Source organism: Leptinotarsa decemlineata, unplaced genomic scaffold (assembly GCF_025532065.1).
Source record: "Leptinotarsa decemlineata unplaced genomic scaffold, Ldec_3_MD MMD2_tig00026330_RagTag_RagTag, whole genome shotgun sequence".
Taxonomy (NCBI): Eukaryota; Metazoa; Arthropoda; class Insecta; order Coleoptera; family Chrysomelidae; genus Leptinotarsa; species Leptinotarsa decemlineata.
In genome coordinates this window covers 11479887-11500069 of record NW_027412690.1, presented here as the reverse complement: position 1 = coordinate 11500069, position 20183 = coordinate 11479887, and the positions used below count along the sequence as shown (strand labels likewise).

Sequence of the window (20183 nt, the reverse complement as noted above, 5' to 3'; positions counted from 1 at the left end):
GGTGGATTAATGTCCAATAATGTAAACCGGGTTCGAAATTTAGTCACAAGCTGTCGAATAGCTCCCTCAGTTATTCGCCCATAAATTAGAAGTGCACGATGCACTTTTTTCACCGAGCATGAATTTTGGTAATAAAATTCAATAATTTGCAAGGTTTGTTCATTCGTAAGTCCATTCATGGTTAAATTATAGAAAAAACTGAACAAGTTTGACAACGACACAAGACACTATTCACGAGATCACGCGTGAATCAAAAACAGTGTTGCCAAAAAGATACCAGCAAAAAAATCACTTATTATTAGAATGTCATGACCTACAATATATCAAAATTTCAGGCAATTACACTGGGATCCATTTTCCATTAGAATTATAAGAGCTCGGTCCTTTAAAGTTTGAACACAATAAACTAATGCAAAATTCAAAGTTACAACTTTTTGATGCATCACGGGCGATATATTTTTCTACTGTTACTTACTTGTAGATACTTTTTTTCGAATATCCTTCTTGAAAGTCTGCTGGATTTTTTTCCCGAATAAACGAGGTAAAATATCTGATATCAGTATGTCAGCTTCTTTGGTTCTTTGTACAAGTATAGACAGATTATTAGCCTTATCCAAAATGTTCTGATATTCTGATGAACTCAAACACGGGCCTGATAATTTACAGTACAGGATGAAACTGGAATTATCGGCAGAGCTAGTAGAAAAAACATGAACAAATTAGCTTGAAGAGTTATACAATTAGTGAAGATAAAATCATGAAGAGGCAGGTTGATAACAAAACAGTCTAAATAGTAAGTTTCGTGTTAACCATCCTGTATAGCAAACACCAATCCCGAGGCTGGACAGAAGTGCTCAACTCAATCTAAGGCAGTGGCTGGGGATGAACAGAAATGTCCACCCCAATCTACCGCTTGGAATGAGGCTGGACATGGCAGATCACCTCGTGATGTAATACAAAGACCAAGCCGTAAGGCGCATTTGCGGCGCCGAGGCCAAAAAGAGAGAGAGAGCGAAAGACGCCGGAGTGGCAGAAACTATAAGCGCTCCCTCCTTCTCCCCCACTCCACCTCCAACAGCATAATAAGAAAATGTAATCAGTTTTACTATTGACACCAGGTAGCGCCACCTACTGTAACAATTTTTACGTAATTACATGTGTTTAAATAAATAAAAATATTATTTTGGTACGCCTCTGCAGAGTTGGTAAGAGGATTATCCGTTTGGTCACTTCAAGTGCGACGTTGCTAATGAATCACCTTCAATTGAAAATTATAGTATAACATTTTTACGTATCAATTAACCTCGTTTCAGCCCCATAACATCCCTGAAATGAAGTAATAGTCGAGTGACACTTTATTTGAAAAATCTTTCACTTCTGAATCCGACCCTGTTACATTTTCGACATTAAGATAAACAATGTTACAAAAAATTAAATGGCATTTTTAGTTTTAAATAAATTCCAAACTAGAAAGTCAACCTAAAAACACAATTTCAATATTCGAAATGTTCAAACTCAGCACTATTGAATAAAAGTTCTGTTGAACACTGTTTTCCAGCGATGTGAGCCAAGGATCAACAAGGTCTTACCTTTTAACGTGCGATTCCTAGCACAGGAACCTCTCGCGTAGAATAAATCCAAAACAAGCACTTTCCCCAATCACCAGAACCGCAACACTCTTCTAGACGCGCGTTTCACCGACCAAGTTGACGTCTTCATCAGGAGATGAAGAAATTGATCCCATTTATATCTAAGAGGCTAAACTTTCGGATACAAATCCATGATTTTCGGGTAGAAATTTGCGGGAAATTTTCTTTCGACAGTTCCCGCAAAATTTACCAGAGTGATTCATAAAATGGCGTGCCAGTGGACTGCTTGAAATGAGACCTTTATTATTGGAACTTTCTCAACGAACGATCGATTTTCACATGCTATCGTCCAACCCGTGTTAGGAATCACAGGTTAAAAGGAAAGACCTCGTTAGTCCCTAGCTCGCACAAGTTTTGACTTCTGAGGTTTGTCGTTCGCAGGGATGGGATAGCTGGTTAACGGAAAAAACATATAACATATAATTCGAATGCACTGTATATCAGACAATTCGCAGTGAATAATACACAGAGCATGTCACTTCTAGCTAGAACCTGTAACCATCTGTCAGGTGACTTTGTCATTTAATTTGAAGCATTCCAATGCTGGATCAAAATTTTTGAATGTTGAAGTAATACTTCAAACATGGGAAACAAAGAGAAAACCATTTACGGATATGGGCGCAAGTAGTTCAAAACAGCCTCAAAGGACGACGAGAAAGAGAACAATCAAAGTAAAACTGAGCAGCAGAGAGGTAAAAAAATACAAAACCGTTTTTTTTACAATTCGATACCGATCAAGACGGTAAAATTTCTTCAAAGGACTTGGGCAAGATTATGAAGAAACTAGGGGAGAAGCCCACTCAGGCCGATTTGGAGGCGATGATTAGAGAAGTGGACACGGATCACAATGGCACAGTCGAATTCGATGAATTCTTAGTGATGATGGTACGACAGAAACGGAGAGACAATGAAGAAGACATCGTAAATATGTTTCATGTATTTGATATAGACGGTAATGGAACCATTTCTCCTCAGGAGTTGCGCCAAATAATGCATGAGCTCGGTTGTAACTTGTCGGATGAAGAAGTAAGGGAAATGATACAAGAAGCAGATACTGATGGTGACGGACTGATATCCCTCGAAGAGTTTAAAACGTTAATGAAAAACTTGCAAAGCTAAGTAACAAACAGAAAGCAACAGAAATATTTTTTATTTGTAAGCAAGTCACTGAAACGAAAAATAAATAAATAATAGTCCCATTATATACTATGTTTTGTTGTGGTTGATCAACACCACTTTTGAGATGGCTTATTTACTTGGTGAAAAACAATAACAGGTAATTTATTGAATAACTCAATTTTAGGCATTTTATGAAAACAAACGACATCTATGTGATCAACAGAGAACTAAATCCTCGCAAGGCTCCCCAAGGCGGTCAGTTGCCTCTGGTTTTCAACTATTTGTCCTGCAGTCTTGGGGGGAGATTTTCGAGAATTAACTTCTCTGTCTATCCCATAGATGGCGTATTCATAAGGGGAGATGTCATCGACATTACTCAGGCTTGTCCTTTAAGAACAGTTGAGTACAGGAATGCATTTGTGGTTCAACCTAGCACCACTGATGAAACCTATGCAGGTCGAAACATCGCTAGCTCGTGTTGAATCATGATTGCGTTGTGATTGGGCTCTGGTTTTCAAGATCGACAATGGTGAGTGAGGGACTTCTCAATAATTGTTCGAAAAGAAATTCGAATGTTTACATTTATTGATTTTCAGAATTTCCAGCAGTTTCACTTTCTGACCTTTATTTTCTCTATGTAATATATTGTAGGTGAAATTGGTTTTCTTCAATTCAAAAATAGTTTCGAAATTTCATTAAGTACTTCCTATAGACCCTGTAGACCCCTGATTTGTTATATTTGTCCATATTTGATTTGTTACCAATCCACGATCGCCTTCAGGTGATTACATAACATCGAGTGGTCCCAAACTGAGATCATACACTTGGAGGAACATTAGTTTAGGAGGAAATTCAAAGAAGCCGCATACATGTTGTCCAACAATGTATTCAGCTAAGCTAGCGTAGAGATACGCAACATATGGAAACCTCTATTTAAGAGGAACACGACCAACTCCCGCCAAACTGTCAGCTAAACCCGATGAAGCGGAGAGAGGGAAGAGGGGATAGGTGAAAGCACTCGAATGGCGTATAAATAGTCAGATCTCAGAGGAATTAGTCCAGTCATCACCCGAAGACTTTTGTGGATGTAACTTGGCTTGGCATCTCTTAACTTTTTGATTTTTATTTTTTGTTCAATTGATCTATTTGTACTTTATTTATTTTATTTCACTATTATTTCATTTCAGGTTGTGTTTGCTTCATATAACTTTTATTTTAAGCTATTCATTTTTAATTCTTCTTTTTTTTTATTAGTTCTCTCAGGGATTTCAAATAATTTTATATAATATCAGACAATAGAAGCCCGAACTAATGAAATTCTTGAGTTTCTCCTTTAAGGTACAAACATTAACCTGAATGGTTCGAGTTCTGTATTTCTACAGGACTATTTAAATTCGTTTCTATACATGGAGATCTCGTAAACGATAAGAGATAGAGTGTCGGTTAAATTGTGGCAAAGTTGCGTATTTTAGAGACCTATTCAATGATGTAAAAAAATCGAATATAGCTCTTTTGGTTCTGGAGATACAGGAAAAACAAAAAAATTCCAAATTAGTTTTTTGCGTATATATTCTAAATTCGCAGACATATCGAAAATCTGTCCACATTTTGCTATTGGCATTTGATGTGAGCTATCAGAATATGTTCATAAATCTTTTATATAGGGTGTCATCTGACTGGGGCCACCCCCATCTTTGAATTTTTAAATACGGACCTGTATTTTTTGTTGCAGTTTTTGGATCGTAGACGTTCACTTCATATTGAAAAATTAAATTTAATTTAATATTTTGGAATGTTTCGGTAATATTTGATTATAATTGGGTGAATTATTCCCTTTTGAATTACGGCCCTGGAAATTGGTTGACTGAGTTGAATAAAAACTCAATAGCAACTTTCACGTCTCCCTATGTACCGTAGAGTTTTTTTTTTATTTTTAGGTACCTATTCATATTTTTTCCATTGCTCTGAGCGTTTTTTACAATGAACTTTGAATAAATTATTCTTATATGATTATCTGGAACATATCTACATCAAAAATATATTATATGTGTTTTTATGAGCAGAAAAAGAAATGATAGCAATAATAACATCCAAAACGAACACTATAATTGTAATGAAAATTGAAATGAAGTAATTTATATACAAAAAAAAATTAATGGCGCAATAAATGTTCGAATTGGACTCCTTCCATTTCAAAACAAATAATGGGCCAATAAGATGGCCTGCAAGATCACCAGATCTTACTATTTTGGACTATTTTCTATGGGGGACATTGAAAACTAGGATTTACGCTGGCAGAGAGAAAGAAAATGTGGAAGACTCGAGATTGAGGATTTTGAATGATTTCGCAACAGTGCAGCAAATAAGTGTATTAAGGGCAATGAATAATATGAAAAACCGAGTTCAAAATTGTTTCGAAATGGATGGACTCCAATTCGAACATTTATTGGGCCATTAATGTTTTGTGTATATAAATTACTTCATTTCAATTTTCATCATAATTATAGTGTTCGTTTCGGATGTTATTATTGCTATCATTTTTTTTTCTGTTTATTAAAACAAATATAATATATTTTTGATGCAGATGTTTCAGATAATCATAAAAGGTTTTTTTATTCAAAGTTCATTGTAGAAAACGCTCAGAGCAATGGAGAAAATATGAATAGGTATCTGAAAGTGGAAAAAAAACCCTCTCGAAAAATTCTCCGGTACATAGTGAGACGTGAAACCAATTTCCAGGGCCTTAATTCAAAAGGGAATAATTCACCACAATTATAATCAAATATTACCGAAACACCCGAAATATAAAATAAAATTTAATTTTTCAGTATGAAGTGAACGTCTACGATCCAAAAACTACAACAAAAAATACAGGTCCGTATTTAAAAATTCAAAGGGTGGCTCAAGTCAGATGACTTGAGCCACTAAACTAATTTGGGATTTTTTGGTTTTTCTTGTATATCTCCAACACCAGAAGAACTATATTCGATTTTTTACATCATTGAATAGGTCTCTAAAATACGCAACTTTGCACGAACATAATACACGGCATGGAACTTCTTTAAGAATTCCACAGCATAGAACCTCATTATATGAGAACTCCCCACGGTACAATGTAATCAGTTCTTACAATAAGTTACCAAATCAGCTGAAACAAATTGACGATGATAAGGTATTTCAAAACAAAATTAAAAATTTTTTTACTTAGAAAATGCTATTATAGTTATTAAGAGTTTATAAATGATAATTTGATAGACACAGATTTTACAAGACTGTTAAGTTTTTAAATGGTAAAGGATATTGATTGTTTGTTTTTTATATATACTGACGCTCCAATTCATATGTACGAATTGAAAGATTTTATTTATTTATATATATATGTCCGTTTATTTTTTTATTTTTTAGTGTAACAAATTATATAATAATATTGACTTACCATATGTACCTAATGTACTAACAAACGGTTAATAAACTCACAACACAACAAAAAAATATTTTTTGAATGTTTCCTACACTAAATTAGTCAATTTCTACTAATTTTGGGGTGATAAAAACGAAAATAACAATGAAAAATTTGTATTAGCTTTGGTTTTTGAGATACACAGTACTTAATCTTAAAGAGTAGTTATACTATACGTGAAAAGTGAAAGTACATAAAACAATATTGTTATGTTTCTTTTAGAATATTTTAAGTACAAAATTAATAAAAAAAAACATTATTCTTAGTGTTTTGACAAATAAAAGAAGTTTGTACCACCAAATTTCAATTAAGTCCATCCGATTCATTGTAAGATCGCTGTCGTTTAGCTTGTCTTTTATAAAACACTTCTGGAGCATCCCTACACACAGACCAGCAGTAGTCTGCAAGCATTGCTTCATTCCAACGGCCCTGATATCTCTGTTCCATTAAGGCAATGTCTTGATGGAATCTTTCTCCATATTCGTCACTCACAGCTCCACAGTTTTGTGGGAAGAAATTAAGATGAGAGTGAAGAAAATGAATTTTTAAGGACATGTTGCATCCAAGTTGGTGGTAAGCTTGAAGAAGCTCTTTAACCAATGCTGTGAAGTTATCATCTCTTTTGTTACCTAAAAACCCATGTACAACCCCCTTAAAGGCTTCCCAGGCTCTTTTTTCATTTCCTGTTAAAATCATGTCAAAAGCAGGATCATTTACGATATCACGGATTTGAGGCCCAATAAAGATGCCTTCCTTGACTTTAGTATCACTCAACCTGGGAAACTTTGCTCTCAAGTGCTTAAAAGCTTGTCCTTCCTGGTCCATGGCCTTCACAAAGTTTTTCATTAGTCCCAACTTAATATGTAATGGGGGAAGGAGAACATCCTTAGGATCTACAACTACATTTTTCTCATTAGGGTTTAGGTCTCGTGTAGGCCAGTTCATTTTTTTATAGTGAGATTTTCTATCCCGACTGTCCCACAGACACAAAAAACAACAGTACTTGGTGAACCCTAATTGCATAGCAATGACTTTCAGATCACCACAGATGTGCCACTTGTGTTGTTCATATTTGATTGATTGGAGAAGTGTTTTCATATTTATATACGTTTCCTTCATGTGAACTGCATGACCTATAGGAATAGAGGGTAGCTGATTTCCATTATGCAGAAGTACAGCTTTTAAGCTTAGTTTTGAAGAGTCTATAAACAGTCTCCATTCAGATGGAGTGTGATCCAAATTCAAGCAGTCCATCAAACCATTAACATCAGAACAAACTACGAGGTTTTCTTTTTTCTCAAAAAAAGGAAGCAAATCTTTTTGACGCTGTCTGTACTGAGATATTTTCACATCATGTTTTAGAAGATTCCACTGTTGTAGTCTTGACCCTAACAGCTCAGCCTTTTCCTTAGACAAGCGAAGATCTCTTATAAGGTCACTCAACTCTGCTTGACTAATTTTGTGCGGATCACTAGACCTATCGCTTACCTCAAAATCAGGGTCATAGGATGTAGAAGGATGGGTTGCTCCTTCTAAACAGTCTTCATCACCTTCCTCTAAAATTTCATAGTTTTGGGGTGAAGAAGGGACTGGTAAATTGTCTGAGTGTGGTACAGGCCGAAGAGCAGATGGGAGATTAGGGTATTTAACTGTTCCTCTTTTCTTCATAGATAAACCTTGCTTAATGGGAGGAGTTAAGCAGAAATAACAGTCGTCTGTATGATTGGTAGGCTCACGCCAAACCATAGGTACTGCAAAAGCCATTGCCCGGTTTTTATTTTTCAGCCACTCTCGCAATATGACGGAACAAGAATTACAACATATATGAGGAGCCCATGATTTATCTTGGTCCCCAACTTTCACACCAAAATAATGTTCATAGGCTGTCTTAACGATAGGTGTCATTTTACGTTTCTGAGCCTTAAATGTTATTTCACCACATATATAGCAAAAGCTATCGACAGAATTCACACACTTTCGGGGCATTTCAGATCAGCACTTAAATTAATTTAAAAATCAACTTCACACGATAATTTCAATAGCAACCACGTGCGTACAATTGACAAACTCACATAGGTTATGTTTACTACTTAAGAACAGCTGATGAGAGGGGTGTTATGTAAACAAACATGTGTACCAACTGTTGGTGATGAAATATTTCATTTGTTGAAAACTCAATATACATATATATAATATAATGATACTATATCTTGAAAACAAGAGCTAATATATAATTTTTATGGCCACTTTCGGTTTTAACACGTGGAAATACATTAAAATCATCTAATTTCAACCCCGAAACAAAAACTTTGTTGTATTGTGATTATTATTATTTAACCGACACTCTATTTCTTCTCGTTTACGAGATCCCCATGTACAGAAACGAATTTGAATAGCTCTGTATAACCTTCGCTGAAGTTTGTGAAAAACGTCGAAAATTGTGAGTGTTTTTGTGAAATCAAAAAACTCAATTAATAATTCAATTTGAATTCTTCAGTTCTATGTTAAGTCACCAGCTATTTGTCAATCCTTTATATTTCTTACCTGTGAATATTAACGCATTCAATGTCTGAAACGAATAAGGTTATTAAACTCCATATAACTTCGTCATCTTCATCCTTATCATCTCGAGAAAAAGTACTCGTAGCACAATACCAAGTAATGGTAGATTCCCATACGTTAAAGTCGACCCAAGTACCATCAATGTTGTCCTGAAATCCATTGAAATATTCACCAATGTTCTTGCATCACTTTCCAAAAATTCAAATTTTCCTACTCACCATCACTGGTCGACACACTACCTCCCCTATTTTGATGCTGCTACAAATTATCGAAAATACTTTGCCCGATATTCTGTTAACGTTAATCAAAAATACACGAACGTCCTCATCGAAAGTTTTGTCGTTGATTTCAGCGAAGGATTGACTCAATTCCTGCGATTCCGGAATCAAATCTTTCAACCTATTGTTTATCACTTCTTGTCCGTACATTCTAAACACCGTTTCAATGAGTTGTACTTGTAGGTCATAGTCTCCATAGGTACTTATGCTGTCTACCATTTTATAACTTAAAAAAAAAAAAGGTTTCTATGTTGAACCGCAACGAGGAAAAGAAGTTACACTCACATATACATGTCGGAGAGCTGCTGTACAGTCCTTTTTCTAACGAATTTGTCTGAGCTTGAGATGCAACAGTTAAATACTTTCAACAGTTCTCTTTTCATGCACCAACTTGCAGCAGTTTCTTCAATGACTATATCGAATATTCTTCTGGTGACATGTCTCACAAAAATATTTTTTAGTTCGGGAGTAACAATGTCCTTGAAATCGAGAAAGTTATCAGTTAAATCAAGGATTTTTTTTAAACTACATCCTTTTTTTTATTTGCAACAACCCACAATAGTATTCAAAATTATAAATAGATTTTTTTTCTGTAATGCAGCTAAGATGTATTAATGTGTCTTTCAATGTTAGGAGAGGTCCTAGCCCCCTTATTAGCCTCCACGGTTCACATGTACATCCACCAAAACGTAAATGAAAACACAAAAATGTAAAGCAGTACAAAAATCAGTATCCACAGTATAATTTTTCGTGTATAAAATGTTTGATAATTTCATAATACTGTTCAGTATTTATTAGTTTTCCTTCAAACAAATAACCATATACAATTTTAAAATCCAGGCACAGTCAAGTTCGGTTTCAATTTACACTAACAGTACAAAGTATAGGTAAACTCTGAAATAGAAAAAATTACTCATACCTTGAGTAATCCAAAACTATTTTCACAAATTGAATGCTGGTTTTGAGGACTCTGTGTAGAAGCATAATTAACAACAAAATCTATGAAATGCACTACACATTTCATTAAATTTTCAGGACTTGCAACCTCAGAGACTCTTTTCAATTGATTTTCCCATTTTTTCAGGTTTCTCAAATTCATTTTCGATGGAGAGTCATCCTGAAAAAAAAACAAATGCATATAAAATGTACAAAAATAAACAAAACCGCTTTGAATACTTTTGTTGCTCTATATTTCGCTTCATATTTACCACTTTTTAATAAAAAATAGACTGGTTTTGATAATTTTCATGTAGACACTTCAAACCAGCTTTTCGTAATGATAAGCTCACTTGCTGGAATGTAATATCAGTTGCAATCTCATTTGGGTTTATTGAATTTCCTAACCAGTAGATAATTAGACGTAGTCCCTACAAATGGCCCAGTGGATCACCTGATATGGTGCCTCTAGATATTTTCAAGGAAGTACGTGACATCAGAAATGTACAATATTCAACCACAGTTCGTGGATAGAAAAAGAGGTGTTTGTAATGAAATTACTCCAGGAACATTTCACAATGTGAGAAATTAATTTGTAAACATGCGGAACATAGAGCTACAAATGTATTTTATGCACTTCCAAATAAAACCAAATTGATATAATTGATATTACTACGAAAATAAGGTTCAATAATTTCTGAGAACTGTTTTTTCTCTCTCGATGAATACGCACCCCCAATTTTTCCATCGTTACCTTTTGATAATGGACTTGAGATCTATATTTTTTGCATTTGGATTGAATATTTATTAGTGAATATTGTTAAGTATCATTGAGTGTGTTAATGTGTGCCTTCTCTAAGGTTTTTTTGAATAATAATGACAAAGTCAATATTTGTGGTAAGGATTTATGACAAAACAAATATCATTATAATTATTTTAGCATTCCTATGAATGATATTGGTTTCAATCCCACAACGAATGTTTGGAGTACAAAGAGAATAAGAAAATGTGATATGTTCATGTGAAAGTAGTTGTTACAGGAGGGCTTTTCTTCCAGTTTACATCTAAAAGTAACTTCTATGCATAATTTTCATATCTTGTCATTATGAATGGACTGACCTGTTAGTTGATTAAAATTAATAACACTATCCATAATAATAATTAAAGAATACTCACAAATATTTTTTATTTCAAGACATGTTTCGCTAACACCGTAGCTTCCTCAGAACACATCGTGCTACAATTCTTTTATACAATAGTAATAGGTACCTAACTCAATTAGTTAACAGAAAATGAGTTATAATTTGTAAACCAATAACAAACTTAGTTCTGTTACAGCACGTGAATTTTTGAATATAACTTTATTAGTTTAATAAAAAAAAGGTTTAACAATGATGAGTGGTCAACCTCCTGTTGCTTCAGCAAGGAACCCGAATGTTTCCCCTTATCCATTTCCAGAGACTTCATCAGGTTCAACTTCTGTCCCTTACCTTCTACACGGAGTATGTCATACATAGTGTTGAAATTGTAATCGTCGTAAAGTCGAATTAGTGTTCTTTAATTCAAAAGTTCTTTTATGTTCGGAGATTCTCGTTTCAAAATTTCTTGAAGTTCTACCTACGTACACTTTGGGAATGATCCACATGTTAGTTTGTAGTCACCCGATCTGTTATCCTTCTCTATTTGTGACATGTTGTCTTATATACTATGTTAATATTTTGTTCATTTAGTAGTCTCCTAATTTTATCTGATGTTTTTACAGTACATGTGAGTGTCTTGAAGGTGCCAGTATTATATTTTATGTGAGGGTGTACTTGGTTAATAGCTTGTTTGAAACGTGTTTTCATCAAGGACGTGATGAATTACATTCAGGTTGAAGTTTATCACTGCAATTCCTTATTCTCTGTGGACATTGCTATATTAATGAGTCTGTGGACCATACTGTGGTAAGCTGCTAATTTATGTTACTGTGGGTGATTAGAATATTGCAACAGCTTCAATCTGTTTGATAAATGGATTGAAACTAGTTGTCTTTCAGTTAGGATATTGAAGAAAGACAGATTTATTTTCAATGCTCTCTTTGGAAGCATCAACATAAATGTTATATCCTATATAATGAATGTATTGAATTAATGAAATTAATGTATTGAAATCGTTCTGATGTATGCATCAGAACGATTTCTTCTTGAAATGTTATTAGTTGGTTCAGTTTGTACCTAAAAAAACACAATACATTTTCCTATGGAGTTTTCATGGCTTAGGAAATGTACTTACCATTCTCAATAGATGAAATAAGCAGTAGAGTCACACAAAGGTCGGTATCTATTTCAAAATAACTTCCACACTTGCAAAGAAACACGAAATAGGCTCCAAAAAAGAAGAAAAACATTTGGGGAAAAGTTATTTGTTTGATTCTCTCTTGAAGAAAATTGGTTTTGTAAATGGTTCTTCTCAATACTTAAAAGTTTACAGGCAGTTCATTCACACAATTTAAACATTATAGGGCAATTATTAACAAGTATCCCCAAATTATATCACAATTTTCTTACCTTCTGGATTTCCTTCAGAAAGTTTTTAATAATATTCGCAGGGTCCATCTTCAAGGGCTGCGAATATTAATGACATAAATTTTCAATACACCTGAATATTCGATATTAAATTTTCTGAAAAGATTGTTAAGAAACACTACCCTAAAAAGCAGAAATAATACTGAAGAGTTTCAATTTTTCACTTTTGATTCATAGCCCACTACGCGAGAACGCGAACGTTTCCAGATTTCAAATTGTTCAAGTTCGGTGTTCAGAACTAGGGTAGCCACTAGAAATTCAGCAATTTGTACTATCATCTACAAACAGCAACTGTTTCGCATGAATACTTTACCACTCGGCGCAACGGGGAATAACTTGGCTACATCAATTTTCATGATTTTTTTTCATCTGTTGAACTTGTCTCTGCCCGTAGTGGTATAATAACTATTGAAAACACTAAAAAATCAAGAACAAAATTGAAGAAATTGACGACGTTCAGTTTGTTATGTTGTCATGGTGTGGCAATTAAGGTTAGGATGTTTGTGACTGTGCGCACATGAATAAAAATACAAAACAGGCACTGTTCCCAAATAACAAAACAGCAACACTTTTCTCGGCGCGCGTTTCTCCAACCGAGTTGGCGTCTTCAGGGGTGGAAGTACACCTCGATTGTCATATAATAAAAGCAATATTCGTCACAGTGTTAATTCATAATGTAGCGAGTAAGAATATAGAATATTTCGCTGCCATAACGCAGTATGACTCCAAAGTGTTGCGAATCAATCCATTGCAGATGTTAAAATCTACTAATGACTGAGTTAACTATAAAACTATCGAATGACTTGAATAGTGGAAAATACTATAAATGTATCATTACATTGATGATCATACACATTAACATAAAAAGTAAACAGAAGGGACTTCAATACTGACTTTTGGGGGACTTCTGTAGTCACTTTCCATGCTTTAAACTTAAAAGAAATGTTTCCACCCCTGCAGAAAACTAAAGCAACGACTCCTGAATACAACAAAGGTCTCAGAAAACTTGAAGAATAATATTTACAGCAAGTTCAAGGGAGGAAAGGGAAAATACTTAATCATTGCGCAGTAGATAAAAGGAGGTTATTGAAAATACAAATGGATACTGTAGTAGTTTGCAGTCTTGGACCCTGAAGAAAGATTTAATTCAAGAACCGATATGTCGTAACCATAAGATTGAATTCTATGAGACCAGTCCTACAAACACTGAATATGGATAAAAAATTCAGAAAAAAGACCATAGTGATTGGCATTAGAGCAACAATCAAATAAACATCAAAAGGATTCTGGGGAGAATCCAAAAGAGGTACTACTATATCAATGATCCCTACAATTATGAGTTCCTCGAGAAAACCAGAGACACTATTCACAGATTACCAGAGATGGGATAAAGATTCCGTTAGAATGGAAAGCCTAATCACCAAATTTGAATGAGGAATTGGTCCCAAATTGCAAGGCAATGAAAAAGATGCACAAAATAAATTACTGTCTATTACCACTTCGAATCAACTCCAAGATGTGAACATTTTTACTTATATATTTTTATTTATATGTTTTGTTCTTTCACAACTAGACCAAAGATATATGTATATCTATTGTTGTTTATATCTGCAGAGTTTTAACCATTTTATATAAAACACTGTCAAATTAATAGGCATATACTATTGTATTGTACATGTAAACCATGCTTTGTCAACAAGAGTTTTTCTTCTTAGGCAGTAAAGTATATTTTTGATTGATGGAAGCTATGAAATATATGAACTCTGAGATACCCTCAGAAAAAAATTTATCATTGTTTACAAATCTCTTGTTGAGTCAGTTATACAATATTGTACAGGAACTTCAGAAAACAATTTTAAAAATGATGTTCACGAAATACAGACAATTTGATACAAAAAAATTGTACTCTAAAAGTAATTTGCTAATACTAATTATAATATGTCAAAGTCAAAGTACCCCAGAAATTTATATAATTTATCCACTGATATACCCCTTTACTCAAAGTTCAAACTATTATTTTGCTCCAAAGCTGTATAATATGCATCCCCTTGAAAAAAGGTAAGAGCCACATTTCCAAAATGCAAAAAATTCAAGAAAGAATTCATCATCGTAAATAATATCCTAATAAACAGTTCATTTAGACACACCCAATATCACCTAATAGAAAGAAGAAGAAAGAAAGAAAGAAATTTATTCATTCATGGACCAACTACATGGTATCGAACATGTCAACTTATACTTATAAATATGTAAACAAACAAACATGTAAATATACCTTCAATACATATAAACATAGGACCATAAAATACAGATATATATACATATATGTATAAATAAAAATGTAAAAACGTATAGATGTACAAGTGTAAAAATGTAAGATTAAAACATAGAATAAGATTATTTACACACAGATATCCACAAAAACTCAATCAGCGAAATACTCTTGTAATGTGTAATAAGATTTAGCCAATAAGAAATCTTTCAGTGATTTTTTTAATTCGATAGTATTACAGGCCTTCATTAGATTAGGAAGTTTATTATATATTTTTACCCCAGCATAAGTTGGCGATTTTTCAAATGCGGATGTTCTGTGAGTCATTGTTATTAAATTTGAAGCATTTCTAGTGCAATATTGATGGTGGTAATTGTTTTTTATTAGCTCATTTTCATGCTTTTTAATGTGTAAGCAACTTTTATAAATATAAATGCAGCAAACTGTCATAATCCTTTTACTCTTAAAAATTTCCCTGCAAGAATCACGTGGCTTCATGTTGAACATCATTCTAACAATTCGTTTTTGAGTAACAAATATCCTATTTATTTCTGTAGCATTTCCCCATAACGTGATGTGAAAAGATAGTGCAGAATATACTAATGCATAATAAACTTGGATGAGTATATTCTCATGAAGTTCATACCTCAATTGCAGAACTGCGAAGTATGATTTGGATAGTTTTTTAGATAAACCTTCAATATGCTCAGACCATGAGAGTGATTTATCAATCATTACACCCAGAAACTTGGTAAAATAAAATAAACTTTCGAATTTAACAATGTGTCTTTCTGTATGTATTTCCAGTAAAATGTGAACCGAGATGTATGGATAGTTATAGTTATGTATCATTATATCAATTATACCAGCTTCATCTATATAATGGCTCACTATAAACAAATATTATATTACACATAACGAGCCATCTGCTCCCAGGTTGCTTCCTTCAAACTCCATCAGGTCTTGAATATTATATTGATTGATTTGTACACTAACATATTTTAAATGGTTTGAATGTTTATATCGACAGCTTCAACTGGTTTCGAAAGATGATGGCCCAGTAATTTCTTCGTTATGGTTATCAATCGCTGAAGAGTTTTTCAAAACACACTCTTCACTGTGAATAATATCTATTCTCTATTGGTAAATAACTTTCGAAACCGAACAGAAACAAAGAATGAAAACATTGAATTGACTTTAGAAATGAAAAATAGTATCTTTTGGTGATAACTTCTTGTTTTTGTATATGATTTCCCTCTTGAAAATATTGATTTTGCAAATACCTAAATTACTAAATTTTTACAGGTAATTCATTTGAAGAATTTGGATGTTATGGTAATTATATTCAAGTAGAATACTATTTACATTTCTACACAAAAATTATAAGCCCCCTCTTCTTACCTTTTGGATTCCTTTCAAAAACTTTTTGAGGAGATCTGAAGAGTCCATCTTCAGAGTGGTAAAACTAATAACACAATAAAATTTTGATATATCTGTCTATGTGATCAATAGGTACTGAATTTTCTGAAAGATAAGGGGTCCAATAACTAAACGTACAGACAATACTCAAACATTTTCAATTTACATTTCAAAACTCGTAGCTTGCTATGCAAAATCTAGATTTAAAATCTTAGTTGTTTAGACAGTGTTGCCACGACACGGTACACACTGAAAGTTTTAGTGAAATTTCATAAAAGGTTATGTTAATAATAAACAACCTCCATGACAAAAAATATATACCAAGTTTCTCACCTTTTTTACTCCTCTCACGAAGTTTTTGACGAGATCCGCAGAGTCCATTTTAGATGGTATGAATACTGATAACACAGTCTTAATATATCTTTAAATGATATGTCAAATGCTGAGTTTTCTGAAAAGATAAGAGGAAAACTAACTAAAAGTAGCAATGGTAGTCTAGTAGAAACTTACATTTTAATTTATATCTTGCAATCCATTACCTGTTACAAAAAATGTCTCAAAGATTTCAAACAGGTTTGCTACATGATTCACACTAAAATTTTCAATTTCGTGAAAATTCAGTAATTTGCACTATTGTCTGTAGACAGCAACTGTCTCGCATGTATACTTTTAACTTCAGTTTTCGGTATTTTATTAAATTAAATGTTCTATTATATCCTCAAACATTTTTCTTGATCCAAAACCAACCCAAAAATATGATGAAACTGACCGATACTTGATGAAAATCCATTATAATTTATTCAAAAAACACCTTTTAACGTGAGATTTCCACCTGACAGTTCACAAAACCGCGACACGTGTTTCGCTATACAATAGCATCTTCAGGCGTCACAATACTGACTCGCCTGATGCTATTGTATAGCGAAACACGTGTGGCGGTTTTGTGAACTGTCTTTTGGAAATCTCACATTAAAGTGTTTTTTTTAATACGTCAAAAGAAATCCTTTAGTTGTTTGTTGAATCAATCTTCAGTGATTATATGCAGGGAATAATAAATCGAAAAATGTATTAAAAACTTTTATTTAACAAAACATGTGATGTAGTTGAAAAATATAAATCTGTTTTCTTAGTGAGAGCCAATGAAAAAATTGTTCATGTCGAAAAATTATTCTGTGTTGAGAATTGCCAATCTCAATGTTTTTCGAAGTACTTCTTCTTTTCCACAGGATTAGGAATTATCTGTAAGAATATAGAACGATGTTGATGTATGTCACAAAATGAATAAATTTCGAAATATTTCTTATTGACAGTGTGTAGTTAAACATTTTCTCTTCAATATAGATTTGATGAAAAAATTTGCATGTACGAGGTTTGTTAAAAAAATGAGGTGAATTTTCAAATTTCGCAGAATATTAGCTCATACACATACGTCAGCGGAAGGCAGGCTCTTCGTCTCTTGTCGGACATATGCTCATTGTTCAGTATAGAGATATACTGTTGACAGTATAAAAAAATTTTAACCAGAAAGCACGTAATATTATTTCATTATGTGAATCGTTGTTTAAAAATGAATACAAATTTTGTATATGTAAATTATTAGTATCATTATTTATTCCTACAAAAGTAACAATTGGCTTATGATAGACATTTTGTAGACCTTATGTGAAAAATCTCAAAATAAAGTGATTCTCAATAACTTCATCATGGTTTTCCAACAAGTAATCCAAAAATCTATTTTTTTATTTACATACCGTATCTTGTCCAGGTTTCCAACCAGCTGGACACACTTCTCCGTGCTTGTCTGTGTATTGAAACGCTTGAACCAATCGAAGGGTTTCGTCGACGCTTCTACCAACAGGCAAGTCATTCATTGTGATTTGACGTACTATTCCTTTGGGATCGATTATGAATAGTCCTCTGCAGATATAAAAAAAATTAAAAATTGGTGCGACTTCGAACTTAATATCATTGCTGCTTTATTGACAGCATACTATTAACAACAAAGGACGCAGAGAAGATGATTGAAAACAGACCTAGTTCTGAATTTTTGGAGGTGACAATTGACAATAAACTTAAATTCGCTGGTGACATTGTAACACTCACTAAAGGAAGGAATCAAATGGAAGGAACAACAGAACTTTCAGAAAAAAAAGAAATTTTGTGTGGTGCTCCACGATGATCAGTTTCAGGACCCATCTTATTCTTATTATATGTCAATGTCTAATATCTCTCTTCAGTATCTGTATGTACAGCTGCCGGACTGAGTCATGGCTGGTGAGAAGCCCCTCCCTCAATACAATGAGTATGTATGTAAGATTTCTCCCACAGGTCATGACTCAGCTGTATTATTTGGGTTTTAATAAAATTGTTTACTGTATATCTATATTAGTGCAGATATATGTTTACTCTGTACTTAAGCAATTTTTTAATGTTATTTGTTTTATTTATGTATATGTGTGTATATATGTATATATAGTTGTATGGTGATTGAAGAAATTTTGCAGCTTTTTCAATAAGACCTGATGTTCTTTTTATTTATTAGACCTGCAAGTTATATCCTAAATACACATGTGGATTACAAGTTATTGTAGCTTTTGATTGAAATATTTATTTACCTGAGAGTGTGCCCCAGATCATCCAAGAAAACCCCATAGTCCTTCGATATGCTGTGATTCAAATCGGATAATAGGGGGAAATTGACACTTCCTAAGCCGCCTTCTTTCCTTGGAGTATTGATCCACGCTAAGTGAGTGAAATGTGAATCGACGGAACATGCAACAACTTCAGTGTTTATTTTTTTAAACTCTTCAATTCTATCACTGAAGGCCAATATTTCCGTTGGACAGACGAAGGTGCTGAAATGGAAAAAATGCTTCTTGATACTGATACAGTTTTGTACGAGAACAAATAATGGTGTAGAACATTGACTCACAAGTCTAGTGGGTAAAAAAAGAAAACCAGATATTTTCCTAAGTAGTCAGTTGATTTGAGCTGTATAAATTTTCCCTGGAAAACTGCTGTGCTTTCCCAGAATGGCGCCGATTTTGATACTGAAAGAAAGAATAAAAGAGTGTTAGTTACTTCAAACGAAGGCTATACAATACTAAATTGGTGACACACGTGAATTTGTGCCAGTGTACAGATGACTACAGTATGCTGTGTAATGTCTCCTGTAAAAGATTCCTCTGTGGTTCGACAGTGCATATGATAGTAATAAAATAGTTTTTATGTTCAACTATTTCAACAGCAGATCTATAACTTGATCCAGTCTCATTTATATAATATAATTAACAGAATTCAGATATTCGACTGCCACTCTAAATTAGGACCCAAAATAAGCAAGAAGATAAGGTAATTTAAGTGTTTCGCTGGCAGAGATAACAGTGAAGTCCAATTTTTTTGAGATAAGCAAGACTAACTGAACATATAGCTATAATTTTATGAATTGTTAAGGGACCTGGAGTTGATAAAAATAATCCTAAAATGTATTAATGAAAGAAAACAGATGGTACTTACTAACAGCTTTCGTAAATTGCAATTTGTGATCCGATTGTCCCGGATTAGCTGTGTGGGGGTACACACTACCACCGGCAAAAGTTTGGCAAGACTCTCCGTCAAAGCCACCTGTTACTAACAGGGAGTTTATAAAAAATATCAACAATTTCATCAACATGATACACTGGATATCAGAATCAACAACAGCACACCAGTTCGTTATTTGAATAAACTGAAAACGTAAATGTTTTGAAGGAGCTAATAACCCATAGACATAATACTATGGACTATCCCACAAACGACATATGTAAAACATCGTGACGTTGTGTCTGACGATAAATGCCAAGACATGAATCTCTTCATCTTTTTTAGTTGTTGGAGTCAATGTTCTCTCTTCAACGGCCAGTCCATATTATAACGTCAGTG

General features: G+C 33.6%; 3 protein-coding genes across 7 annotated transcripts in view; 1 reads left to right on the top strand and 2 right to left on the bottom strand.

The window, feature by feature from the left end:
• Window positions 1–16880, bottom strand: part of LOC111510439 (uncharacterized) — a 36394-nt gene extending 19514 nt beyond the window's left edge. The window contains exons 1-7 of one of the 4 annotated variants that reach the window (XM_074183105.1): window positions 16773–16880; window positions 16596–16713; window positions 9988–10185; window positions 9354–9547; window positions 9009–9294; window positions 8773–8939; window positions 476–696 (exon numbers count right to left, since the gene is read on the bottom strand). In XM_074183105.1, coding sequence (XP_074039206.1) covers window positions 476–696; window positions 8773–8939; window positions 9009–9294; window positions 9354–9547; window positions 9988–10185; window positions 16596–16643 — 1114 coding nt within the window. In that variant the 5' untranslated portion in view covers window positions 16644–16713; window positions 16773–16880. Of the gene's footprint in view, window positions 1–475; window positions 697–8772; window positions 8940–9008; window positions 9295–9353; window positions 9548–9987; window positions 10186–12553; window positions 12796–16244; window positions 16426–16595; window positions 16734–16772 lie in introns of those variants that run through there. The other 3 variants (XM_074183106.1, XM_074183107.1, XM_074183104.1) reach the window with 3 other exon arrangements.
• Window positions 2145–2851, top strand: LOC111510438 (uncharacterized). Its single transcript, XM_023166357.2, has 2 exons — window positions 2145–2341; window positions 2409–2851. The coding sequence occupies exons 1-2, from the start codon at window positions 2264–2266 to the stop codon at window positions 2766–2768; spliced, it is 438 nt and encodes a 145-aa protein (XP_023022125.2). The 5' UTR covers window positions 2145–2263; the 3' UTR covers window positions 2769–2851.
• Window positions 16881–17326: 446 nt separating the features above from the next.
• On the bottom strand, window positions 17327–20046 carry Prx4 (Peroxiredoxin 4). Of its 2 annotated transcripts, none has more exons than XM_023166354.2 (5): window positions 19779–20046; window positions 19195–19312; window positions 18878–19117; window positions 18014–18179; window positions 17327–17501 (listed from the first exon to the last, which is right to left on the bottom strand). In XM_023166354.2, the coding sequence occupies exons 1-5, from the start codon at window positions 19933–19935 to the stop codon at window positions 17454–17456; spliced, it is 729 nt and encodes a 242-aa protein (XP_023022122.1). In that variant the 5' UTR covers window positions 19936–20046; the 3' UTR covers window positions 17327–17453. The 2 variants fall into 2 exon arrangements, with proteins under 2 accessions (XP_023022122.1, XP_023022123.1); XM_023166355.2 differs by lacking the exon at window positions 19779–20046 and adding an exon at window positions 19367–19576.
• Between the last annotated feature and the right edge of the window lie 137 nt (window positions 20047–20183).